Source organism: Orcinus orca, chromosome 6 (genome assembly GCF_937001465.1).
Source record: "Orcinus orca chromosome 6, mOrcOrc1.1, whole genome shotgun sequence".
NCBI classification, from domain to species: Eukaryota; Metazoa; Chordata; class Mammalia; order Artiodactyla; family Delphinidae; genus Orcinus; species Orcinus orca.
In genome coordinates, this window is record NC_064564.1 from 52,897,516 (window position 1) to 52,918,039 (window position 20,524).

General features: G+C 43.4%; 1 protein-coding gene across 1 annotated transcript in view; it reads left to right on the forward strand.

The window, feature by feature from the left end:
- The window catches only part of SAXO1 (stabilizer of axonemal microtubules 1), a 92,538-nt gene extending 72,612 nt beyond the window's left edge, over window positions 1-19,926 (forward strand). Inside the window, exons 3-4 of the mRNA XM_012535324.2 lie at window positions 7,622-7,824; window positions 18,719-19,926. Of these exons, the coding sequence (XP_012390778.2) occupies window positions 7,622-7,824; window positions 18,719-19,722 (1,207 nt within the window). The 3' untranslated portion in view covers window positions 19,723-19,926. The remainder of the gene's footprint in view (window positions 1-7,621; window positions 7,825-18,718) is intronic.
- The last annotated feature ends 598 nt before the right edge of the window (window positions 19,927-20,524 follow it).

Consider the following 20,524-nt stretch of genomic DNA (forward strand, 5'->3'; position numbering starts at 1 on the left):
ATGTATTTTTGACGTACTTGTGGGGAGGAAGGTGATCTCCGCGTGTTAGTCCTCCGCCATCTTGAAGGTCCCCCCAGATTGTGTTTTTGTTGTTAAGTCTTGCATGGCAGTTGCTACATGTTGGCTACTCTGTTCCACAGGTCTTCTTATTCTGGGGTACCAGAGTCAAAGAGAAGCTCCTTTTGGGGACATGCTACTCTTGTGGCAGAAGGCAAACAGCAGAACCTTTTTTTTCTTTTCCTTTGTGCATCATCTAGTTTCACTTGCTCATAGGGTGCCAAATGCAGAGGCCTCTTGCCCACCCTTCAGAGTCCCTCCTGCCCTGTGCATTGTTATTGTTATGTTGTGGAGACTCTGGATTTAAAAAAAAATTTTTTTATTGGAGTATAGTTGGTTTACAATGTTGTGTTAGTTTCTGCTGTGCAGCAAAGTGAATCAGTTATACGTATACATATATCCACTCTTTTTTAGATTCTTTTACTGTAGAGGGCATTACAGAGTATTGAATAGAGTTCCCTGTGCTATAAAGTAGGTCCTTATTAGTTATCTGTTTTATATATGGTAGTGTGTATATGTCAACCCCAATCTCCCAATGTATCCCTCCCCCCATTCCCCCTTGGTAACCATAGATTGTTTTCTATGTCTGTGACTCTATTTCTGTTTTATAAATAAGTTCATTTGTACCACTTTTTTTTTAGATTCCACATTTAAGCAATATCATATGATATTTGTCTTTCTCTGTCTGACTTTCTTCACTATAACAATTTCCTAAGTCCATGTTGCTGCAGATGGCATTATTTCATTTTTATGGCTGAGTAATATTCCATTGTATATATGTGCCACATCTTCTTCATCCATTCCTCTGTTGATGGACACTTAGGTTGCTTCCATGTCCTGGCTATTGTAAATAGTGCTGCAGTGAACATTGGGGTGCATGTAGAGTCTGGATTTTTTTTACATTCCTCTGTAGAGTGTGTTTTTTAAAGCAGATAGTAAGTTGATTGGACTCAAAATGGAAACTTGGTGTTTTGGGTGCAACTCTAATCTCAGTTCAGTTCTTTATCTTTCGCGCAATTGTTTGAAGTCTGTCCCATGCAAGTGAGGTCAGCCAGAGATTTGAGCCCAGTTTATAAACAGAATTTGAGCCTTCCTGTCTCTGGTCTCTCCTTTTCAGGATTCCTTCCTCACTTTCTAGCATCTGTGGTTGTCTCAAACTTCATCCTCTGGTTCTTCAGTCAAGAAGGATGGAAGGTTTTCTATTCACATTTTAGCTGCCTTGCCTGGCACAGGCTGGAGCCTGCCTTCAGACTGGAAGCACTGAAAAAAAAAAAAAAGGAAGCTTAACACAGAGACTCACCCAGTACCATTCTCTTCTCCCACCTGTTGGTTCGGCTCCAGAATTTGCCTATCTTTGTTGCTCTTTAGTGCTCACAGGTAGTCATTTTCATATTTTGTCCAGAGTTTATATGAAGCAATGACAGATTTTATCCTCAGCTTTAGTGGGGTTTGAGGAGATGAGAGAGTAGAGGAATAGACAGGTACAGTCATCCCTCCATATCTGTGGTTTCCACATCTGTGCATTGAAAATATTTTTGAAAATTCCGGAAAGTTCCCCAAGGCTCAAGTTGAATTTTCCATACACTAGCAGCTATTTACATAACATTTACATTGCACTGGGTATTGTAAGTAATCTAGAGATGATTTAAAGTATACAACAGGTTGTGCACAGGGTATCTGCAAATACTACAGCATTTTATGTAAGGGACTTGAGTATCCAGAGATTTTGGTAGCTATGGGGGGTCCTGGAAGCAGTCCTCCACGGATACTGGATACTGAGGGATGTCCATACTGGAGGCGTATTCTTGGAATCCGTCTATCACAGAGAAGGTTAGGAGGGCTCAGTGTGTCCTTACCAGGATAAGCGGCGCGAATCAAGCCCTGTGAATCAGCCTAGGGATCTTTCTCAGTGTGCTGGAGTGGCCTGCCCAACCTGCCTGCAATGACATAATGGTTTCCTTAGAGGGTTCCTGTACCCCGGGAGTTTCAGAATTACATGTGGAAGTAGTGAAATGAAATTAATGGAAAGACAAAGAGCAAAACCCCATAGAAGAGACTGAGAGGACAAATGACAAGGAGGAGTATCGCAGAAGTCAAGGGAAAGTATTACAAAAATGAGTGAGAGGATGGATGCCATGAAGATGTGCATAATGGTAGAAACCTGGGGACCAGTGACTGGATTTGGAAATAAGGTGGTTCTTTGGAGGCCTTGGCTGAAGCAAGGAGTGAGTAGAATGAGATTTGATAGATGGCGCCTGAGTAGGGGGTGAGGAAGGCAAGCCTGTATCTGTAGACAGCCCTTTCTAGCAGAGAGAAGTGGAGGGGAGAGAACTGGAGGAGAGTGAACTCCAGTGAGGGTTGTTGTTTATTGTTTTCCTTTAAAAGTGGGAAAGACTGCAGCATGTTTAAATACTGATAGAGGGAATTCCCGCACTTTTACTACCAAGGGCCTGGGTTCATTCCCTGGTCGGGGAACTAAGATCCCACAAGCTGCATGGCGTGGCCAAAAAACAAACAAACCCCCTCCCCCCAAAACTGACAGAAAGCAGCCAGTAGGAGGAAAAGGTGAAACCACTGACGGGCTCCACAGAAGGGGTCCTTGAGAAAGAGGTTGGGGAGATTTAGGGCAGGGGTGAAGGGATTGGCTTTGGGCCAAGAGGAGGAACTCTTTTTTTTTTAAATTGGAGTATACTTGATGTACAATATTGTATAGGTTACAGGTGTACAATATAGTGATTCACAATTTTTAAAGATTATACTCCATTTATAGTCATTATAAAATATTGGCTGTATTCCCTGTATTATACAATATATGCTTGTAGCTTAAAAATTTTTTTAATTAATTTTTATTGGAGTATAGTTGTTTTACAATGTTGTGTGAGTTTCTAGTATATATCCTTGTAGCTTTTTATGCATAATATTGATAGTTTATACCTCTTAATCCCCTACCGGTATATTGCTCCTCTCTCTTTCCCTCTCCCCGCTGGTAACTGATGGTTTGTTCTCTATATCTGTGAGTCTGCTTCTTTTCTGTCGTATCCACTAGTTTGTTGTAATTTTTAGGTTCCACTTCCACATGTAGGTGATATCATACAGTATTTGTCTTTCTCTGTCTTATTTCACTTAGAATAATAGCCTCCAAATCCATCCATGTTGTTGAAAATGACAAAATTTTATTCTTTTTTATGTCTGGGTAGTATTCCATTGTGTGTGTGTGTGTATATATATATATACACACATACACACCACATCTTCTTTATCCATTCATCTGTTAATGGACACTTAAGTTGCTTCCATATCTTGGCAATTGTAAATACTGCTGCTATGAACATTGATGTGCATGTATCTTTTCGAATTCGTGTCTTTATTTCTTTCAAATATATACCCAGGAGTGGAATTGCTAGGTCATATGGTAGCTCTATTTTTAGTTTTTTGAGAAACCTACATACTGTTTTCTACAGTGGCTGCACCAATTTACATTCCCACCAACAGTGTACAAGGGTTCCCTTTTTTCCACATCCTCTCTGACATTTGTTACTTGTGTTCTTTTTGATGATAGTCATTCTGACAGGTGTGACGTGATATTTCACTGTGGTTTTGATTTGCATTTCCCTGGTCATTAGCGGTTTTGAGCATCTCTTTGTGTGCCTGTTGGCCATCTGCATGTCTTCTTTGGAAAAATGTCTATTCAGATCTTCTGCCCATTTTTTTTTTTTTTTTTACGGTATGCGGGCCTCTCACTGTTGTGGCCTCTCCCGTTGCGGAGCACAGGCTCTGGACGCGCAGGCTCAGTGGCCATGGCTCAAGGGCCCAGCCGCTCCACGGCATGTGGGATCTTCCCGGACCGGGCCACGAGCCCGTGTCCCCTGCATCGGCAGGTGGACTCTCAACCACTGCGCCACCAGGGAAGCCCCTGCCCATTTTTTAATCAGGCTTTTTGGGGTTTTTTTGATGTTATATGAGCTGTTTATATATGTTGGATATTAACCCCCCTTACTGCTCATATCATTTGCAAATATTTTCTCCCACTTCATAGGTTATCTTTTTGTTTTGTTGGTGGTTTCCTTTGCTGTGTAAAAGCTTTTAAGTTTAATTAGGTCCCATGTGTTTATTTTTGTTTTTATTTCCTTTGCTTTATGAGACAGATCCAAAAAAAAAATATTGCTACGATTTATATCAAAGAGTATTCTGCCTGTGTTTTCTTCTAAGAGTTTTATGGTTTCTGGTCTTACATTTAGGTCTTTAATCCATTTTGAGTTTATTTTTGTATATGGTATTAGAGAATGTTCTAACTTCATTCTTTTACATGTAGCTGTCCAGTTTTCCCAGCACCGGTTATTGAAGAGACTGTCTTTTCTTTATTGTATATCCTGGCCTCCTTTGTTGTAGATTAATTGATCATAAGTGCATGGGTTAATTTCCAGGCAGGAGCTCTTCTTAAAATGGATTCCATTTAATATGATGAACTCTCTGGGCATACTCACAAATTCTGAAGTTTGCATAGATAAACATTAAAAATAGATTTAAAAAAAAGTAAAGTATTGCGTATCCTCTTTATCATGATGAAAATATCCTTTTCCCTCTTCCAGGCTCATGACCCTAGTTAGCTGTTACGTTACAGTTTCTTTCCTTTTGCCAGACTCTTTTCAAATGCCTTTCTTTAATTTTGCCTAATGATGGGAAGTCAAATTGTTATGGCTTCCCAGCAAGTTCTCTTTAACCTTTACTTAACTCAGAGTTTAACTCGGGGCTTTCCATACTAGATAACTTTCATGGCTATGCACCTAAAAGAAACTTATTAACATCTTTGACCAATTGTTTTCTTGGTTCATAGTCAGAATGGGCACAGAGACTAGGAAATGTACCACAGGAAGAGAAGGGAGTGTTCTTAAACAAAAAAAAAGCTACTAAAATTGAGCAATTTCTGGGAAGGATAAAATATTTTTCTTTTACGTGAGCTTAAAGGCTGTAAGATTATGTGAGGTTGGGGACCTGCAGTTATGTTGTGGTTAATGATAGGTTTCAGTGAATGTTCTGAACATAAAAACATAATGAGAAAACACATAAATTCTGATTAAATTCACCCTTAAGCCACAGTAAATAATTTTGGGTGGAAGAGAAATGAATTAGACTTTAAACTTCTTTCCTCTCTTCAGAGGTAGATCACTACCTCCGTAAATTCAACCCATAAACGTACTTTCATTACAATAACTTAAATTTTTTGTCGGAGGAGGAGATTCAGTTAACAATTTCATTCCCTGAACATGGTCAGTAAGGATTTTGCTGCGACACATTTTGCTTTTGAAAAACCAGCTTCAGGAAAGTCCATGAATTGGTGAGTTTGGTTGTGGGCATTTATCTGTTCTTTTCTTGTAGCAGCAGGAAATGGGGGCATTAAGCACATTTTAGTTGCCAGAGAGCTTGGCAGGCCTTGTAGGAAGGTTCTTGCAGTATCTCTGAGGGGAAGTTGGTTCCCTCAGTAGAAGTAACAGCAGAAGAGAATGTTGTGCCCTGTGTGCGGGGTTCCAGGGTGCGACAGGGCCATGACAGGAGAGCGCTCCTGGCTGCTCTGGGCTTCGGGGGGCTCCACGGGGCAGCTTGGGCATTCAGCTTTGTTTCTCAGTGCCTGCCCCTGGTATCCCCTGGTATCTCCTTTGTTGGAAGCAAAGAGGGCTGAACCCTTGGGTAGCCGTCAGTGAAGACAGGTTTGTATGGAGCTGTGTGGTCTCAGGCTGCTTTCAACCCCACTCCACCCCTTTGGAGCCCTTCCCTGAGAACAGAGACTTTCTGACCAAAGCCACTTTGCAGTTAACTGGTTTTCAGCCAGGGTTTTCTGGGCATTTCCATTTCTCTCTGAAGCCTAGGGCCTGACGCTTCTGGTTCCCTGCTGCAGTTGGTTTCGCACTGAACGGACACCAGCGTGAGGTACTTGCACACTAAGGAGAGTAGGAGCATGGAGTTGATTCTTGGCTTCTTGTTTAGCCCATTCCCTCCATCAACCCCGACGTACACAGTCAGCTTCCAGTCGCCTCGGGTCACTGGGCTTCCTCTTGCTGTTTGCCAGCATGGGGCCCCCGAGAAGGCAGCCCAGGCTGCAGGTCCGGTAACTGCTGCTGAGATGTGTTTTTAAACCTACCCAGAGGGTATTACAGGGAGTTCAACTGAAGCATCTCCTATTTCCCCCTTTGAGCCCTAGAGAGACGAATTCTCCGGCTTCCTAACTCCCTCCTCCCATCCCAGCAAGCATTTTCAGGCCCCGGTTTGGGTTTATCGACAACCATGTGTATAATTCATGCAAGACAGGTTACAGTGGAGCGTGTTACCTCTGCTAGTCAAGCATGGCTCAGTAATGCTGCTCCACATTTTGGCCAGGAAGTAGGTTTTATTGGTGTTTGGGCCTGATGTCTTCCTGTCCGGAAGCCTTCCCTTTCCTTTGGTGAGGTTGTTTTAGCAAGCACCATCAGGGAAAACCTACCTTCCTCTTGTCCAGTTGGATAAATGGCTTTCAGGCAAAAACAGGCCATTGTGTAAAGCAGAAGTTCTCGGAGGATGGGGGGGAATGTTTGCTCAAGAGAGTTTGCCCTGGGCAGTGGGAGGCTGAGACTGCCGCGGTAGGCAGTGGGTGCCCAAGCTGAGCCCTGGTGCCGCAGGGTGCTTCGTGGTGGTGTTGCAGTCGCATCTTGGCCTTTTTAGAACTGTGGGATGCTTTGGGAAGAGAGCGCTTCCTAAACTCTTCAGTAAAGGGTGTCTTGCTTTTCCTATCCCATTGTTTTCATATAGCCTGAAATAATGGGGGCGCTGATGCCAGAGAGCTGAGAAGTGAAAGGTTCATTGCCTCCACTTATTGGCCTTTTCTACTGGGTTTTCTGGGAGATTGAATAGAGGCAGGAGATAAATCTCAGCAGGAGCTCTTGGGAGCACAGAGAAAGAGGTGGTGGGCCCTGAAAAACAGAAGTTAGCTCCACAGTGAACAGGTTGGGGGAGGGAGGTGGAGAGAGCAGGCACAGGGGAGACCTTCCCAGTGGCCCAGGGCGGCTGAGGTAGAATGTGCGTGGGGAGTGGGAGAGAGAGGGGGCAGCTGTGGTTGGGGAGGAGGCCGAGGCAGGTCCAGGAAGGCTTGCATACTATGCTGGAAAGTTGGGTTTTATCTGGAAGATTTTTAATCTGAGGAGTGAAAGGTGCGATTTTTGGTTTTAGAGAGTTGATTTTGACCACACTATGAGGATGGAAGTAGGAGTGGCGGGAATGATGCAGGAAGCCCGGGGGATGGGTTGTCACATGACCCACATGAGAAATGGTCAGGGTCTGAACTGAGGGGGAGAGACACACCGAGGAGCTGTGAGGCGGGCACACTTGGGGAATGACTGGACCGTGAAGGCGTCTGACTTGAGAGAGGAGTGAATGGCAGTATCTCTCTCGAAAGCGGGAAACAGGAGGAAGAGTGCTTAAGGGATAGAGGAGAGGATGACTTCTCAGCAAGCATTTGTAGAACCGGGTTGAATGGAAACCATGAGCCTTATTCCAAGGCAAGGGCCCCCAAGGTGTGTGCTTATTTTCCTTACAGGAGAGATTTTGGGCCTCACAGGGTGTTACCGGTGAAGATCCACCAGCCCGACCCGTTTGTCCCAAGCCAAGAGGATATGGATCTGCTCACGACGTATAAACAAGATTACAACCCGTACCCTGTCAGTCGAGTGGACCCCATCAAACCTCAGGACAGTAAATACCCACGCGGGGGCAAGATGGAGTGTCTGCCTACTTACAAAGGTGGGAGAGTGCCCGAGGCGCAGGTTGGGGGAAGGATGGGCTGAGCCTGAGTGCTGGCTGGGAAGTGGGTTTTATACACACACACCCCAGCGCGGAGGTTGGGCAGAGTACTTTTTTTTTTTTTTAAAACATCTTTATTGGAGTATAATTGCTTTACAATGGTGTGTTAGTTTCTGCTGTATAACAAAGTGAATCAGCTATACATATACATATGCCCCCATATCTCTTCCCTTTTGCGTCTCCCTCCCACCCTCCCTATCCCACCCCTCTAGGTGGTCGCAAAGCACCGAGCTGATCTCCCTGTGCTATGCGGCTGCTTCCCACTAGCCACCTGTTTCACATTTGGTAGTGTAAAATACTTGAGGACGTGTCCTCAAGTCCATCCTCTTCGTCTGCGTCTTTATTCCTGTCCTGACTCTAGGATCTTCAGAAACGTCTTTTTTTTTTTTTTAGATTCCATATACCTATGTTAGCATATGGTGTTTGTTTTTCTCTTTCTGACTTACTTCACTCTGTATGACAGACTCTAGGTCCATCCACCTCACTACAAATAACTCACTTTTGTTCCTTTTTATGGCCGAGTAATATTCCATTATATATATATGTGCCACATCTTCTTTATCCATTCATCTGTCGAGGGACACTTAGGTTGCTTCCATGTCCTGGCTATTGTAAATAGTGCTGGGCAGAGTACTTTTTGTGGCCAAATCTGGCCTGCAGCCTGTTTCTGTACAGCTAGAGAGCTAAGAATGCTTTTTAAATTTTTGAATGCTTAAAAAAAAATGAGAAAAAGGCTATTACTTTAGAACATGTGAATAGTAAGTGAAATTCAAAGTTCAGTATCATGGCTATGTTTTGCTGGAACACAGCCACACCCATCTGGTTTCTCTGTTATCTATGGCTACGTTTGTGCTACAGCAGCAAAGCTGAGGGGCTGAGACAGAGACCGTATGGCATGCGAGGGCTAACACATTTAATATCTGGCCGCTTACAGAAAATATCTGCCAACCCCTGCCTCAGCTTGCCGTTCCCATCCTATATGAGGGAAGCATTTCAAGTTTAAGCTTAGTTGAGTTCCACCACTGACTGATGGGTTGGTTCATTAAAAAAATTATGAAAACGTAACATACAGAAAAAATGCACAAATACATAATGATACAGACCAGTGAATTTTGAGTAAATACACGTGGAAAACAGGATGCAGATCAAGACATATAGCATTGATACTCCCTTCCAGTTACCATTTCCACCCAGGATAGAACCATTATGCTGACTTTTAACTTCATAAATTACTTTTGCCAGGTTTGAACTTCATTTTAATGGGACGATTGCATTCTTCATTAAGCACCTCCTGCATCCCAGGCATGGTATTGGGAACTGTGACCTGCCCTTGACTTTACAGTCTAGTAGGAGAGACAGGGTGTGGAGTGGCGGGTGTGGTAGCGCAGGCAGCGTGTCGCTCTCTCCGTGCAGCACGAGCCACAGGGCTGAGACCATGAGGATGGAGGCCCGCTTTGTGACCATTAGCTTTGCTGCTTACGATGCACGTGGCTGCCTTAAAAGTAGGTGCTGAACTGTTCCTGTCACATGTCTGTGGGTGTCTATGTGATCGTGATGATAACGGCTTTTACTTAGCCATGCCAAACACTTAGCCGAGGGGAGGTGGGGAGGCTTGAGGGGTTGTAGGAATCTTCCTGAAGCCCTTCCAGGAGCTCTAGATCTATTATTCTTGAAGATTCTGCATGTGGCTGAGCTTCTCTGCTTTTTCTTTGTGTGTGTGTGTGTGTGTGTGTCCTTTTACTTTCTTACCTTCAGTGTCGTCCTCTTCCACTCTTCTGTAGCCGCCTTCTGCCAAGCCACATTCTGGAGGTCGTCATACCCCTGCATGGCTCCACCTTCGTGCCCTCCACCACCGGCTCCTTCTGGCTTGCTCCCCTATTTACGCCCACCTTGACAGTCCTTGGCCTCACTGGGATCTCCAGCCCACTGATGCCTCAGCCTTCCTTCTCTCAGCATCAGCCCCGCCTGTGCCTGTCATCATACAGCCTATTCCACATTATATCACTGCAGCCCGTCTCCTACTCCCTCTCTCTTCTGTCCTGCGGTTGCTTCCTCCTAGCAGCAACCGAACCCTGTCTTCTCCATGTCTACACCTGGACATGTGCCTGAGCGTCGCTCCGACCTTGTCAGCTCATCTCCACTATCCACCGAATGGAAGCAGAGAGGGCTTTTGCAGATGACGTGACCTCTGCCTAAAACTCCTTAAGTAATTATTATGGTTCTTAGGATAAAATCCTCTGCTTCCTTGCAGATTTGGTTCCTTCTCCCTGAGCCCCTCTGCTCCGACCACAGGAACTTCTTTCAGTTCCTTTGCTCTATTTCTTTTCTGTCTCAGGGCATTTTGCACTGCTCTTCCCTCTTTAGAGAGCTGTCCTCCTGTCTCCTGTCCAGCATCATCCTTCAACGAGTGGCGGAAGGATCACGCCTTCAGAGGGAGTCCCAGACCTTCCCTCATGTCAGACCAAACACACCCTGTTAGGTGCTCTAAGAGTGTCTTGTGCTCGCTTGTTTTGTAATTCATTTTGTAATTTTGTTTAACATTGTCTCCTTGGCTAGACTGCAAGCTCCTGGAGGGCAGGGATCTTTTTCTTTGCCTGTTACCCCTCAACAAAGCAGGCACCATAGCAGATGTTTTACTAAGGGGTCAGCGCAACCAGGCATGCGGTGGGATGGCACTCAGGCCTCTGCAGGGCTCGTTTGTCTCTCTTTTCATCCAGTGTTTACAGGAGGGCCAAAAATGGACGCTGAGAACCAGGAAAAAACAAAGCTGCCGTGAGCACTTCCTTCACTGGGGGAGGGGCAGGGACTTGGTCGGGCTCATCCAACTACATCCTCTACTTTCCACATCCTCCCTGTGGGCTGCCTGGATTTACACATCTTGGAATAGTTAGAGATTCTTCAGAACAACTGCCTGCTCAGCTCAGTTTTCCTGCCCCGCCTTGCCCTACATGCAGGGAGAGGTCTAGGGGTGAGAAATGCTCCTTGCTTTCCTTAGGGGTTGGCAAGGATGGAGTAGCCTAGTGGTGTTATTTTAAGGAAAGTCCCCCCACTTCCTCCCACAAAATACTCACCCCTCAAAATCAACACACAGAAAAAAAAAAAAAAATCCTAATACTTAAGTTTTAATCTCTCCTACCTCCAGCTCTCCCACATTCCTCCCCTTCTCCAAACAGTTACATCTCAAATTGCCCTCTGCAAACCAGAGGATAGTATTCCGCTGCTAAAACTGAATCATGGCTGACTTTTCCCTACTGAGAAAGTTAAGATTGAGAAAACCTTATTTTCTTCTCTTTTATTTTTCTTAAACTTCTGGCACCTGTTAACTGCTATCTACTTACACGTATTTAATGAATGTATACCAGTGAAGTAGCAACAGGACTCTTCTGAACCAGGCAGGCTTAGACCCTTTGTTTTTTTTTTTAGTTTTGTCTGTGTTGGGTCTTCGTTGCCGTGCACGGGCTTTCTCTAGTTGCGGTGAGTGGGGGCTACTCTTCGCTGGGGTGCACGGGATTCTCATCATGGTGGTTTCTCTTGTGGCGGAGCACAGGCTCTAGGCGCGCGGGCTTCAGTAGTTGCAGCATGTGGGCTCAGTAGTTGTGGCACGCAGACTCAGTAGTCGTGGTGCATGGGCTTAGTTGCTCTGCAGCATGTGGGATCTTCCTGGCCCAGGGATTGAACTCGTGTCCCCTTCATTGGCAGGCGGATTTTTTTTTTTTTGAATTTTTGGCTGTGTTGGGTCTTTGTTGCTGCACATGGGCTTTCTCTAGTTGCAGTGAGTGTGGGCTACTCTTCGTTGCAGTGTGTGGGCTTCTCATTGTGGTGGCTTCTCTTGTCGTGGAGCACGGGCTCTAGGCGTGTGGGCTTCAGTAGTTGTGGTGCACGGGCTCCAGTAGCTGTGGCTTGCTGTCTCTAGAGCACAGGCTCAGTAGTTGTGGCACACAGGCTTAGTTGCTCTGTGGCATGTGGGATCTTCCCTGACCGGGGATCGAACCCGTGTCCCCTGCATTGGCAGGCAGATTCTTAACCACGGTACCACCAGGGAAGTCTCAACCCTTTGCTTTTATTCTGGCTACATATGTACTTGAGGGTGGATTTCGTAGTTCTCCTCTGAAATTCAGGTTTAAAAAGAAACAAATCAGTTTGTAGTCAAAGAGAACATATCTGTCATGAGAACTCACCTATAGGTGTCAGTTTGCAGTCTATGTGTCTTACTAGTTTTTTGAATAATACTTGTCATATCATATAATCCCAGTGGTTTATTTTTTCCATGACTCCTCTATGATACAGTGGCTTCCAAAACTTGGTCTTGAATGCCAAACACGTACTTACAGTTTTTAGCACAGGAGATGCAGCAACAAAGGTGTGTTTAGTGAGGGAATAAATGAACGCATGGTTCTGGATCACCGTTTACGAGGGCTCCAGGTGACACCTTTTGGCATTAGATTTGCGCAAATCCCCATCAGGTCTGTTACTCTGTGGGTGCAGGCCAAGAGCAGGAGTGAAGATGAGAGAAGACCCATGACGTTTGCTCTGCCCTGTGGTTGGTCCCGCACAACCTCACGCATCTTTGAGGGGCCACATCCTTGCCTTATCTCTTGGTTTATCACTCATTTGATGACTTGTTTCTCTTGTGGAAATTTGCTTTCATAAGTCTGTTTCGTAGCAACCTTCATAGTTTTGTGGCCATACACTGATTCTCCTTACAAAGGAGGGGAAAAAAGAAATCAAAGTCCAAGGTCATTAAATATATGTATTTCAATGGGTGCATCTATATTACGTCTATATGCTCTGCTTACTATTGGTTCCATAGGAAAAATATTCAAAGTTTTCTCTTACTACTCTTATGGCCAGCACCTCTACTGGGCTCCAGAAAACCACCAGTAATATATGCTCCGGTAGCATTTGGTTGTAATTTTGACATTTTCAAAACGCTGTGCAATTGGAAAGACTGAGAGTGTAATTAGTTGATACTCAGCTTCAGGTTTAGCTAAGTTTTTTTTTTTTTTTTTTTTTTTTTAAAGACACATTTATTGAATGGAATCTCTTTTAAAGAGGTTCTTGCCAATTACACACATGACACTCTGGCCCTGAAGGGCTTTTACTGGTGGCTTTTCAGGCATGTGAATAGTTTGTCATGTGGAATTCTGAGGTTTTCAGGGTCCTGTGGAGGTTTTTTGTAATATATGCTGGGTGGAGGAAGTTAGGAGGTTAGATAATAATGTGGTTTCAGCTGTATTGTTGGGTATCAGAAATCACATGAGGCAACTTTCAGTTTAGGAACCTGTTTTCGTAACACTTCATCCATCCCAGAAGAGGGCCGGAAAACCCTGTCCTACCCACCCCCATGCACCTTGAGGCAGTGTGTAGGCATCTACAGGTAGATGCCCCCATTTCAGTGAGGCTTAAAGTCTGAGGGGGAAACATGTGGTTTATATTCAGCGAGATGGTTCCCTCTAAGGCCTCCTAATGCTTTCAAGATGCTGATAGAGCCATTAATGGCTCTTGGAGAAAGATTAGATTTTCAATTAAAATGAAGCCAATTTAAAATAAATAGTTGGTAGTATTATTAGCCTAAAATAAGCTTAAGAGTGTGCCTGGGGGGTGGGGTATGTCAGGCCTTACAGAGTGGTAGAGTGAGGAGCCTGACAAATTCTCTTCCCAAAAAAGGAACAAAATAGTAAAAAAACAATCATTTTAGGACTCTGGAAATCAACCAAAGGCATACAACAAATTGCGAACCATTTATTCAGGAAAAACTACTAAACTTTGTTATGAACAGTGGGGGTGTGTGGTGTTTTATCCTGGGGCTGCTTCCATCACCCCTCCCCCAAGTTCCATCTGTGTGGTAGGTTCTGCCTGGGTAGGCTGGGCTGTGAAAACCAGCAGCTCTGCTGCCAGTGGGGGCTGATTGGAGTAAAGTACATACGCAGGCATTCCCGTAAAAAAATTGTGATATTAATGGCAAAATAACCAGGGAAGACAACTTGTGCAGTTAGTCTGAGGTTGCAGTACTACTTGAAGCAAGCAGCAGTCCAGTAGAAGAGTCAGAAATTTCCCAAAGAGATGCAGAGAATGAGACAGACACAGAGTAGGCCTTGATAAGCTCCTACATATTCCTGGTGGTCTGGAAGACTGTGCATATGGGCAAGGCAGTGTGCAGGCTCAAGAGATCAGAGAAAGGGTCTAGTTATTTACTCATCATTCCTGGCTGAATATGATGCCTAGTGCATGTGCAGAGGAGACAAGAGACAGCCCAGCAGAAAATAAAAGCCGGGGAAGACTTGTTAGTTGCCTGATCTTTGACTCTATTCCCCAACCCACACACGGATCCATTAGCAAATGGCGAAAGCCTTAGCGGCTTAAGGTGATGAAGTATAACTTCTGGTGAATCATAGGCTGATTGCTAAACTATGCTGATAGAGGGTGGCTCTTAGGAACCTAGGCTTAAAAATAAAATCAATTAAAAAGAAAACACTCAGCAAAAACATCAGTGGCCGCACATTGCAGGGGAGATAAGTCTCTATAGAATTACTGCAGGCAGGTCACTAAACAAACAGCAAAAACTATTCCCGGTGGAAGATCAGAATCCAGGGTTGCTGAGGCATATTGTCCAAAGTGTTGAGTTTTTAACAAACAGTGATGAGGCATAAAAAGAAACAGGGAAGTGTGATCCAGGAAAAAAGCAGTTAATAGAAACTACCTCTGAAGAGGCCCAGATGTTAGACCTAGCAGACAAATATTTCAAAGTAGCTATTATAAATATGTTCGAAGAACAACAGGAAACCCTGTTTAAAGAAATAAAGGGAAATATAAAAACAGTTTCCAGTCAAATAGAGAATACTATAAAGGGAGATCCTAAAAATAATTGAATGAAAATTCTGCAATGGGAAGGACAGTAATCAAAATAAAAAAATTCATTAGAGGTGCTTAATAGCAGATTTGAGCTGACAGAAGAAAGAATCCATGAAAATGGAGATCTCAGTAGAGATTATCCAATCTGAAGAATGAGAAAAAATTGAGAAAAATGAACTCAGAGACTTGTGAGATACCATTAAGTGTACCAACAGACAGATAATGGGAGGCCCAGAAGAAGAAGGGGCAGAAAAGTATTTAATTGTCAAAACTGTTAAGTTTGATGAAAAATATTAATCTGCACATCCAAGAAGCACAATCCAAAGAGAAGAAATGCAAAGAGATCCACCCCTATGCACATAACAGTCAAACTGTTGAAAGCCAAAGATTTGGAAAAGAGCAAAAGAGAAACAACTCATCACGTACGGGGAAATGACAACAATAACTAACTAACCTCTCATCAGAAACAGTGGTGTGACCTACTCACAGTACTGAAAGGAAAAAAAATCCTGTCAACCAAGAATTCTATAACTATTAAAGATTATGCTTCAAAAATGATGGGAAAGGAGGTGAGAAAGTGGCATGGACATATAGACACCACCAAATGTAAAATAACTAGCTAGTGGGAAGCAGCTGCATAGCACAGGGAGATCAGCTCAGTGCTTTGTGACCACCTAGAGGGGTGGGATAGGGAGGGTGGGAGGGAGATGCAAGAGGGAAGAGATATGGGGACATATGTATATGTATAGCTGATTCACTTTGTTATACAGCAGACACTAACACACCATTGTAAAGCAATTATAATCCAATAAAGATGTTAAAAAAAATGATGGGAAAATATATTCCCAGATAAACAGAGACTGAGTTTATTTGTAGCTCACTGACTTGCCTTACAAGAAATAATAAAGGAAGTCCTTCAGGCTAAAAGAAAATAATACTGAATGTTAACACAAATCCATGCAAAGAATAAAGAGCACTGATAAAACTGCTTATATAGGTAAATATATACTTTTCTCTAAATTAAAAGACAATTACAGAACCAATAATTATAAAACTGTGGGGTTTATTCCAGGAATGCAAGATTGGTTTAACATCAGTAAATCAATTAATGTAATATACTATATTAATAAGGTAAAAGATCGAAAGCCACAGATAAAGCATTTGACAAGATCTGATACCCATAAAAGCTCTCAAGAAACTAGGAATAGAAGGAAACTTCCTCAGCCTGATAAAGTGCTTCCACAAAAACCCCTATAGCTAACATCATACTTAATGTGGAAAGACTGAATGCTTTCCCCTTAAGATTGGGAACATGGCTAGGATAGCAGTTCTCACCTCTTTTATTCAACATTGTAGTTGAGGTTCTAGCCAGTGCAGTAATGCAAGAAAAACAAATAAATAAATGCATCTAGATTAGAAAGGAAGAAGTAAATCTGTCTTTATTCTCAGATAAGATAATCCTAAAGAATCCACAAAAAAAAACCTACTAGAATGAATTCATCAGTGTGTCAGTGTTGAAGAGCAATATATAAAAATTAGCATTGAAAAATATATATTAGCATTGAAAATCTGAAAACAAAATTAAGGACAGTTTTCATTATAGCCTCAAAATGAATAAAATACTTGTAATAAGTTAAAAAAAACAAATTTAAGGCTTGTACACTGAAAAGTACAAAATAGTGCCGAGAGAAATAATATGGAAACAGGTAGCAATAGTCCATGTTCATAGACTGGAAGATTCAATACAGTTAAGATACCGTTCCACCCAAATTTATTTATAGATTTAATGCTATTCCTATCAAAATTCCAGCAGGCTTGTTGTTGCAGAAATTGGCAAAGTGATCCTAAATTTTATATGTAAAAATCAAACCAAAAGAGCTGAAAATTTATCTTTTTGACAAATGATGCTGACATATTAGATATCCACATGCAGAAAAGTGAGCATAGACCTTACTTCACGCCATACTAAAAAATTAACTCGAAAAGTGTTAGAGACCTAAATGTAAAAGGTAAAATTTTAAATCTTTTAGGCTAAGACATAGGGAAAAAACTGAACTTGATGAAAATTCAAAACCTGTGTGCTTCAAGAGATACCAGCAAGAAAATGAAATGATAAGTGACAGACCGGGAAAAAATATTTACAAATCACATATCTGCTATTGGACTTGTATCTAGAATATGCCAATAACTCTTATAACTCAAAAATAAGACAAACAACTGTTTTAAAAAATGGGCAAAGGATTTGAGTAGATATTTTACCAAAAAAGACACATGAATGGCTAATAAGCACATATAGAGATACTCAACATTTTTAGTCATCAGGGAAATGTAAATTAAAATACGATGAGATACCACTAAACACCCACTACAGAATGTCTATAATTAAAAAAACAAACCATAATAACAAGTGTTGAAGATGTGGAGAAATGAGAACCTTCATACATTGCTGGTAGGAAAGTAAACTGGCACACCCACTTTGGAAGAGTTTGCAGTATCCTGAAAAGTTAAACATAGATTTAACATATAACCTATCAATTCTGCTTCTTGGTATCTATGTAAGAGAAATGAAAAGATATATCCACACAAATACTTGTCTGTCAATGTTCATAGCAGAAATTTTCATAATAGCCAAAAGGTGAAAACAACTCAAATGCCCATCAGCTGATGAATGGATAAACAAAATTTGGTATATCCATATACTCTAGTACTATTCAACAATAAAAAGGAGTGAACTGATATATGCTATGACAGGGATAAACCTCCATTACATGCTTAGTGAATGAAGCCAATGCAAAACACTACCTACTGTGCAATTCTCTTTATAGGAAATGTCCAGAAAAAGGCACATTTATAGAGACCAACAACTGATAAATGGTTGCCCAGGGATGGGAATGAAGATTGCAGATGGGCTTGATTGATATTTTTTGGGTTGATGGAAATGTTTTACAAATAGATTTTTTTTTTTAACATCTTTATTGGGGTATAATTGCTTTACAATGGTGTGTTAGTTTCTGCTTTATAACAAAGTGAATCAGTCATACATAAACATATGTTCCCATATGTCTTCCCTCTTGCGTCTCCCTCCCTCCCACCTACAAATAGATTTTTTAAATTTATTTTTTTATTGAAGTATAGTTGATTTACAATGTTGTGTTAATTTCTGCTGTACAGCAAGGTGACTCAGTATAACTAGATTTTGATTATAGATAGTTGCACAACTCTGTAGAAGTTATTGAATTGTGTATGAAGGATGGTACATTTTATTTTATGTTACACAAATCATACCTCAAGAAAGCTGTTTAAAGAAAGTGTGCCTGTGGACTCCACTGGTGTTGGCTATATACCTCAAAGACTCCTGGGAAGCTGCTTTCGTTTTCTTTGTAAAGTTGTAGGCAAGAGAATTCCCTGTGGATTCCGAGTTGGCTAGCCAACACAGTGCCCTTATTCCCTTGGAGCGCCATATTTGATTTGCGTAGATTATAGGGACTTAATGGCTGTCACGCCACGGATGACCAGGGAGGCCTGGTAGGTCTGGCTGGTGGCCCAACAGTGGTGGGTTGTGAATCCCCTGTCTCACTGCCCTGCCTGCACCTTCACAGCCACTCTTTGCTGATTCACAGAGGCCACCTTCCCCTTAGAGGAGTGGAACTGTTCTTGGATCAGGGTAAACCAGCGGTTGGACTTCTCTGTTGGAATCGCTTCCCTGTATCCTCCCACGGCTGTGGACCCTCTAAAATCCCTGCATGCAGCCTCGTGGGTATGATGAGACTCCTCTAAATTTGTCTCATCCGCACAGCAGCCCTCAGATACCACAAAGTTGGAACACCAAGCCCTTGGTTGAGGTGGTAGCAGGGATCTACTCTGTTCTTTGTCTCAGGGAACATCTCACTGGAGATTGGCTTGTGGCTTTGGGGCTTCTTGGAATACAGGCAGGTTGAGTGACTGGATTTATGAGTGATGACCACTTCTGCTTTATTTTCAGCTGATTATTTACCCTGGAACCAACCAAGACGAGAACTGCTTCGTGTGCCACACAGCTACCGGCCAGCGTCAACCAAGTTTGATAGCCGAACCACACACCAGGATGACTACTCCATGAAGGGCCTGGTGAACACCAAGAGCTGTAAGCCTCCGGCCGCACTCAGGCTCTGTAACATCCCCCTGGAGGATCTGACAGACTACAAGATGAGCTACGTGGCCCACCCCATGGAGAAACGCTATGTGTATGAGCCGGAGAAGTTCAAGCCCTGTGAAATCCCCTTTGAAAGCCTTACCACTCACAACGAGTCATACCGGGGCCTGATGGGGGAGCCAGCCAAGAGCTTGAAACCTCCAGCCAGGCCTAGTGTGCTAGACACGCCGTTCTCTAACACCAGCGAATTTCGAGATAAGTACCAAGCTTGGCCAACGCCCCGGATGTTCTCCAAAGCTCCCGCCACCTATGTCGCTCCTGAAGAAAAGATGGACCTTCTGACAACAGTGCAGGCCCACTACACGTACCCTAAGGGTGCCCCAGCTCAGTCCTGCCGACCGGTGCTCTCGGTCAAGAAGGGTGGCCGCTTTGAAAGTTCCACCACGACCAAAGAGGACTTTAAGCAGTGGGTCGGCGTGCAGACCAAGCCAATCAAGCCCGTCTCGCAGCTGAAACGTCCCACCGAGCCCTTGGACCACCTGACCACCACACGAGCCCACTATGTGCCCTGCCCTCCCGTCACTACCAAAAGCTGTAAGCCCGCCTGGTCTGGCCTCCGACGGAATATCCCTGTGGAGGGCCAGACCACATATACCATCAGCTTTACTCCTAAGAAAATGAGCAGGTGCCTGGCTTCATACCCTGAGCCTCCCGGCTACATCTTTGAGAAAACAGATGCTTTGGGGCACAGAATATACAGGCCAGTTTCCCAGACAGGCTCTCGGCCGAGCAGCCGTCTTTCTGTAGGTGATTCAGAAAATCCTAACCAGCAGGAGTTGACAGTGTCAGCTTGATTTTGAAAGATTGTAATTTAGAAATTGCAGACTACTTTTAAAAGCAGATGATTGAGTTATTCGTTGGACAAAAAAAAAAAAAAAAAAAAGAATTCCCCAAAACGAAAAAAAAGAAATCTTCACCATCGTTTCCAGCACACTTGAATAAAATGAGAATCACTTGACTCAAGGAAAATGACATTTAATCACTGGGTAATTAGTCCCCTTAACCCTCCTTCTGCTGTCTCCCCCTCTTGGGTCCTTTACCTTGTGCTCATGGAATCAAAGCTGGCCTCTGAGGGTTTTTTTTTCCCATCCAGATGTATTTTATTAATTTAATCATTGTATTAATCGACATTATGATTAACCCTTGCCGAGTATGAAGTGCCAAAGAATATAAACTTTACTTTGGGGGGATCGAATCTGCAGGTCCACGTGTTCACCCCACATGCTGTCTACACAGAGAGCAGGCTGTGTTCTTTGCGAGCTTCGGGGAGATTTCAGCCTAACTCTCCTTGCCTCCGCGTCCCGGTGGGAGTGCCTTGGGCCTGATCTGGAGTCTTGTTTTGGGTTCTCTCTGCCCAGGGCTGTTGCACAGGGCATCTTTCTACCTCTTTACATCATGGCATATGAGCACAAGCAGTGTTGTCTCAATGGGTGTGGGTCTGGTCATGGGAGTTGGAGGGGTAGGAAGAGGTTCTATGGCAGTCCCAGGAAAGCATGGACCTGCCAGACCTCTCTCACTCCCAAACCAGCGCAGGCTCTGAGTCCAGGGAGAGGAGGGGGAAAAAGGGACCCTTGGCAACCAGGCAGTCGGCAGCTG